The sequence below is a fragment of the Cervus canadensis genome, chromosome 1, assembly GCF_019320065.1.
Source record: "Cervus canadensis isolate Bull #8, Minnesota chromosome 1, ASM1932006v1, whole genome shotgun sequence".
Taxonomy (NCBI): Eukaryota; Metazoa; Chordata; class Mammalia; order Artiodactyla; family Cervidae; genus Cervus; species Cervus canadensis.
In genome coordinates, this window is record NC_057386.1 from 10,286,661 (window position 1) to 10,293,469 (window position 6,809).

General features: G+C 62.2%; 1 protein-coding gene across 1 annotated transcript; it reads right to left on the reverse strand.

Annotated features, from left to right (window-relative positions):
• Positions 1-291: 291 nt before the first annotated feature.
• On the reverse strand, positions 292-6,565 carry CBX4 (chromobox 4). Its single transcript, XM_043462507.1, has 5 exons — positions 6,287-6,565; positions 6,095-6,138; positions 4,877-4,942; positions 2,723-2,789; positions 292-2,478 (listed from the first exon to the last, which is right to left on the reverse strand). The coding sequence occupies exons 1-5, from the start codon at positions 6,353-6,355 to the stop codon at positions 1,069-1,071; spliced, it is 1,656 nt and encodes a 551-aa protein (XP_043318442.1). The 5' UTR covers positions 6,356-6,565; the 3' UTR covers positions 292-1,068.
• Between the last annotated feature and the right edge of the window lie 244 nt (positions 6,566-6,809).

Consider the following 6,809-nt stretch of genomic DNA (forward strand, 5'->3'; position numbering starts at 1 on the left):
AGCGGGGGCGACGCCAGCACAGCCCCCCCGCAGGAATTCCCCTCTCCTTTGGAGAGCCTCTCGACTTCCGGGGAGCGGGGTCACTCCCCGGTGCGGGCGCCTCTGCTCGTGAAACCAGTTCACTTTGCTTTTGCAAAAGTTTATCGCAGGATGCGATAGGTCCTCCCACTCCCACCCCCACCCTCCCCCCACCCGACCTAAGGCGGAAGTAGGGTGTGGAGAGGGGTCCAGCCGCTGCCCACCCACCCCCGTCTCTGACGTTCCCTCTTAGCTAATCTCAAACAGCGAAAGTGCACCTTCAACATCTCCATTTAATATTTACATTCAAGCAGGTAATAATTGGAAGCTTATAGTTTAGACATTTCTAGTAGCAGCAGTTTCTAGAGAGCTCGTTTAGCCTTTTAACAAACTTTTTTTTTTCTTTTGCACATAGAAACAACACATCGATGTGTACAGTATCAAAAAATATATACCAAGGTTACTGGTATTGCAGTTCCTGGAAGGGGAGGAAATGAAATCAACCGAAATACTGAATGAACGGATAGAAAGGCCAACAGAAAATAGTTCGTCTGATATAGAATATAACGTGATCTAGAGGAAACTCCATAAATCTAGGTTTTTATATTTCAATATATAAATACCTACAAATAAATATATATATATCAGCCCGAAGGGGGTGGTGGGCCTTTTGAGCTCAAACAATACATTTCAATGTAACACCACGTACAAACGGGAGTAAAGTCTGCACTTGACAAGTTAGCACGGTTAAAATATAATACTATAACTCTTAGACCGCCGCGAGTGGCTGCCCTGTCAGTCCCGGAGGTCCACGAGAGAGGGGGTGCGGCAGATGAGGGCGAGACCCGCAGGCACGGCGTGGAAGGTGCCAGTGTGGGCCGGGCGCTCCAGCCTAGACCCGGCAGAGGGACGCGGTTGCCGCGGCTTCGGCCGTTTTCGCGCTGGGGCCGGGCCGGGAGCTCCCGCAGTTGCAGAGAGGAGGAGTCCGCCCCCAGGCCCCAGGTGTTAAGCCCCAGAGGGTGAAGCGCTTCCTCTTCCGACGCCCTTCGGCTACACCGTCAGGTACTCCTTGAACGTGACGGTGAGGCAGTTCGCGGTGACGTCGGTGATAATTATATTCCCAAAGAAGGGCTTGAACTCGCTCAGTTGCTCCTCGGGTTCGTCCTGGGCCTCGGTCGGGGGCTTCTCGGCCGCTGTTGCCGGCGCAGCAGCCACCGCCGCGGTCGCGGGCGCCTCGGGCTTCACCTGGAGGGCGCTGGGCGGCTCCCCGGCCTCGCTGCGCGTCTTGACGCAGCGTAAGTCTATGGGTTCGTCTAGGTCCGAGTCCAGCAGGATGACCTCCGGTTGCGGGAGGGCGGCGGCGGGGGGCACGTCCGCAGGGCGCTCCGCGGCGGGGCTGCCCCCCAGGCAGGTGGGGGTGCTGATGCTGCGCGCCGTCAGACGCTTCTTGCAGGGCTCTCGCTCGCCGTGGGTCTCGGAGAGGCAGCGCTTGCGCGCATGGGAGAGATTTAGGTCGACGGCGTGGTGATGATGGTGGTGGTGGTGGTGGTGGTGGTGATGGTGGGAGGGTGGGTGTGTGCTGCGGGCCGGGTCCCAGGCCAGCAGGTCAGGCTTGGTAGTGAGCTGCAGAGGCTGCTCGCCGAAGGCCTCCTTGGTCGGGGAGAGCTTGCGGGAGCCGGCCTCTTGGGACTGCGGGTCCCCGGTCCCCGGCGCCTCCTCCTCCCTCCTCTTGGAGGGCGTTTCCGCCTTCTTCTCCTCCGCCCCCGCGGCCTTTTTGAAAGTCCTGTCTGCCGGGGGGTGACGCTCCTCAGCAGCCCGTTTCTTGTGGCTGGGGGAGCGCGCCTCGCCCTCGGCTGCCTCCCCGGACTTGATCTTCACCGCCTGCATGCCGTTCTCCATGTACTTGCTCATCACGATCACGATGCGCCCGTTCTTGTTCTTGTTTTTAACGATCTTCATCTTGCCCCCAATCCCGTTGCCCGTCACCGCCTCCTTGGGGGCCGGCGTCATCCCGTTGGGGGGACCCTTCTCGGAGCCCTTGCCTGGAGCCCCGGCCGTACTGGCCAGGGGCTTCACGGCTCCCAGGTAGCCCTTGGCCCCCCCGCCGTGGGGCCACTTATCGGGCGGGTGGCTCTTGGAGCCTAGGTCCGGGCAGGTGGGGCTGGGCGCCTCCTTGTGGCCGCCCTGGTACTGCAGGTCATACATTTTGGGGTCCGGCTGGTAGGGGTGGTGCTTCTTGCTGTTGAGCTGGTAGTAGTATTTACCGCTCTTGCCTGGCGGTGGGGGCTTGCCCGCCCGCTCCTTGCTGTGCGGCTGGTACTGGTGGTGCTTCTTGCTGTTGAGCTCGTATTGGTGCCCCTGGCCCTTGCCCTGACCGCCTAGCTCCAGCTTGGCGCGGTTGTCAGCCGAGGAGTCCTGGAGTCCGGTCAGCACATTGGAACGACGGGCAAAGGTAGGTACCTGGGGGGACGGGATGGGAATGGAGGGGGAGGTAAGAGGAGGGATAAGACCAGCCCCAGAGCAAGCCTCCAGCATCAGGTGTGTCCCAGCCCCTACCAGGTCGGGGAAGGGTGTGGGAAGTCAAGATGAAGTGGAATTGGGTGCTTCAGAGGAACTCCCCCCGACTTCCAAGCCTGGAGGCACCTCAGGTGGCAACATCAAGGAAAAAGTCGTGGTTGGCCCTGGGGCCCGGGAGTGTATTCACCTGCACCACCAGCGGTTTGGGCTTCGGCCCTCTCTTCCGGTATCCCATCAGCTGCTCCTGCCGTTCCCTGCGGAGAGGGGACAGAGCGCAGTGCTGTTAGCCTCAGGCACTTCCCCTCCTCCTAAGCCCCCACTGTGGTGAGCCGTGGGGCCAGCCAGAACCAGAGGGAGCAAAGGCTCAGGGCAGAAGGTGGCCTCCACTGTCACTTGGGCGCCTCGGTCCGGTTCCAGAGTGCCACTTTACCCCAGCACCAACCCTTATCTGCCCAAGGGGCCCTCTCCGAAGGGCTCCCCCACCTCAGATGTCCGTACCTAAAATGGGGCCCCCCACAGCCCTGAATCTTTGCCTGCAGCTTGACACTGGGCAGCTTGGCACTGGTGCACACAGCCTTGGGCCCGTGGCCCTGCACAAAACGCAGTGGGCTCGGGGGTCCAGGGGATGAAAACAAGTCCAAATGAGGTGAGCGTCAACCGGGTGCCTCCCCGTCAGAGGCACGGGATGCTAATGACCTCATTAAGATTCAGATAACGAGTGACGCCGGCAGAAGGGAGGACTCGTTTTCTTAAAGGCCAGGCACTAAACAGGGGGAGGGGCTGCGCCCTTGTTTACACAGCGGCAAATGAGCCAATTAGGGGCTGGGGGCGGGGGCCGGACACCAAGGCCAGGGCCTGGCCAGGTTCGCAGTCACCAGGTGAACCAGCTCTGGTACGGCTGGGGCGGAGCTGCTGGGCGGGGCGACGCACAGAAGCCCCGCCTACTCGACGAGCCCGGGTTCCCAGCTTCCCTTCATTTCCAAATTATTAATAAAGCCCGGGGGCGGTGGCGCTGGTCAATACAGCTGTCAGCCTTTCGCTGGCAGTCTGGTGGAGGATGATCCCAGGTTGGGAGGAGGGTGGTCCTAGCACTGCCCAGCCCTCCATGGCAGAAGCGAGTGCCTCTCCAGCGTAGGCCAAAGTTGCAGCCCATTCCAGATCCTAGGCACCACTCTCCCCTTGGGCTAACCCAGAGTTCTGTCATGCCTGGGGGCCCGGACGGGGGCCTGACTCCAAAGTTGCATGGCATTGCAACAGCCTGCATTTTAAATCTCTGGGGATCCATTATGCAACATGGCATCAGCCGCTGACATGGTTACAGGCTGGTGAACTCCCAGGTGGAACCCGGGCAGGATCCCTTCTCGGCGCCCTCCTGCGTCAGGAGAGCAACTTCCCTGATGGTCGCTCCTTCCAAGGGGCCAGAGTTTACAGTTTTAGAGGCAAACGCGCTACAGGAAATAATGCAAAATAAAAGGGGGAGGGGGAATGGAAGGCCGCGGTGTGGCCCAGCTCCGCGGGCTCCTGCTGCTCCGCCCCTCCTCGATCGCCCTTCCCCCTTCTGTCCTCCCGAAACAGAGAACCACAGCCACCGGTGGTGAATCCAGCTGCAGCAGCTGCAGCGTGACAAGCATCTGTGCGCGCGACGAACCCCTCGTCAGAAGCCACCCCTCCACCACCAGGCAGTGCCCACCCCACAGCGGGTGGGCCAAGCTCCCCCTGCCTGAGAATGGGGGCCAGACCCACCAAGTAGCCTAGTGGGAGGTGTGAAGGGCACACAGCGCCAGATAGAATCTAACCCCCGTCGACCCCAAGCTCCCTGGGGGGTGAGGGTGGCGGCTTAAGGTCTTGTAAACTTTTCTCCAGTCCCCAACAGGTTAAGTTCAGTTCTGTGACGTCCGGAGGTTTCACAATGCCAGCTCCCTTGGAGCTGCCCCAGAGCTGCCCGTGCCAAGCGGCCAGTGGCAGCAGGAAAGAAACACCTAGGCTCCGGGGGTGGGGTTCTACGGTAGCCACGGGAGAGGGGCCGGTAGGGAACCGAGGCGCAGCCCCAACTCCTCCGCGCAGCTGTAGGGCCACCCGCAAGCGCCCTTCCCGCAGTTCCCCCAAACACAAGCCTCTCCTTCTCTGGGCCTGCCCCGCCCCCACCCCAAGCTGCAGCAACCGCCAAGGACGTTGGTTAGAGGAGCCGAGGCCCCAGTCGTGCCCGTTCAGACCCGGGGGAGGGGACTCCTGCCAGCCCCCCTCCCGGCCCTTTCCCCCTGTCCTGTTGCAGCGTTGGCCCACTCTCCCATTCCCATATACGGTCACGGCTGCCGGCGGCGGGTGCTTGGGGGACGCTCACCTGTTCTGGAAGGCGATCAGCAGCCGGGGATCCAGGATGTTCTCCTCGGGTTCCCACGTGTTATATCTTGCAAGGGAAAAGGGAGGGGGACACGGCGTAAAAAAAAAAAACCGAGCCAGCTTTGTGGCCTCCAGGTGGGGAATGACATAAGGCCCTACTCTGTCTTCATGAACTGAAAGCTATTTAGCTGTGGATGTGGGGGGTGGAGAGTAAATTTCTGCAGGCCTGACACGGTCCCTGATACACCCTCCCCAAGTCAAAATAAACACACAAGGGCAGGAAGAAAGGGGAGGGGTAAGGAAAATGAAACTAGCAGTTTATTTTGCAGTTGTCAAGAATTTTAAGCATGTTACTGCGACATGTTCCAAAGCCACTTTGCTCACCAGGAACCCTGCGTGCAAAGCAGCCAAAATGCAAAGTCGCAGTCCCCTCCTCCTCTCCCCAGCCCCGAGTCTCCGCGAGGGCTTCAGCCATTCTCCATTTGACCCCTAATCCGATCACCGTCAGCCACGCGCCCCCCCCCACACCCCCTCGCGGCCCTGGACCCCGCTGTCACGGGCAAGCAACCCCCAAATACTCAGCAACACAAAAATATGCCTCTGTGTGTGTGTGTGTGTGAGTGTGTGTGTGTGTGTGTGCGTGTGCCTGCGCGTCTGTCTCCATCCGGTGCCTTCGCATTTCAAATTAAAAAAAAAAAAAAATTCCCCACCAAAAGCGCCGCAGTGACAGTTCCCAACATTTTCTGCCTTTTTTCTTCCTCTCCCTGCACCACTAGGAGGGAAGAGGCACACAATTGCATTTTCGTCGCTTTTTAATTTTTTTTTTTTTTTTGGTTTTGCAATATGGAGCCGTTCGGTGGAGGGAAAGGGGAAAGGAGCCATTTTCTGCTGCACATCAGTCAGTGCCTGCGCCCTCCCTCCCTCCGCCGGCCTCCCCGGCTCGGCCCCGCGTCTCTCCAGCTCCTCCGGCTCCTTTTAGTGCATAAATTAGTGATGGCATTTCCCGGAGAGCGGAGTACAACACAGGGCGCCGGGCTCGGGCTCGGCGGCTCGGCTTCCCCAGTGCCTGCCACCGACTTCCCCACCCCCTCCTCCCTCCACCCCACCTCCACCCCGCCTCCCGTCCGCTCCCCCCACCACCCCACCAGCCCGGCTGGTCCGGAGCCCGGGAGCCCCGCGCCTCGGCACCAGGCTCCCCCGCCCCTCGGCCGCTACTTACTTGGGGGACCAGCCTCTCCATTTCACCAAATACTCCACTCTGCCCTGAGGGGGGGAAGAGACAGCACTCCATCAGCTTCCGCGGGATCCCCGGCCCCGGCCCGCAGCCTCCCCACCCCCCTCCCCGCCTCCCCGCGGGCTGCTCCGGCTGCCGCTCCCCCGCCGCCTCGCCGCCGCCCCCGCGCCGCCCTACCTTGCGGATCCGCTTCTTCTCGATGCTCTCCACCGCGAAGACGTGCTCGCCAACAGCTGGCAGCTCCATGGCCGAACCGGAGCGCGCCGGGGCGCGGGCGGCCGGCGCGGCTGCAGACGCTGCTGGCTCCCGCCGGCGCCCCGCTGCCGCCCCGGCCGAGGAGCCCCTGCCGCCCGCGCCGCCGCCGCCGCCGCTGCCGCCGCTCGTCCTGCACAGCCCGGCCGCCCGCCGCTGCCCGCGCCCGCCCCGGCTCCCGGCTCGCGCTCGCTGAGACAACTGAGCCCGGGCCGCGGCTGCACAAGAACTCATGCAAATCCGGACGTCAGCGGGCGGGGCCTCGCTGGGCCCTGCTCGGCGTCAGGGGGCGGGCCGCGGCCGGGATTGGCGCAGCCCGGCCTACCGGAGGCCCCGGGCCTGGGCGGCGGGCGGGGCGGGTGGCGGGGAAGGGAGGAGGAAGGGAGCGGGAGGGGGCCAGGAGGAGGAGGGCGTCGGGGAGGTGCAGGGGGAGGGATCGTAGAGCCTG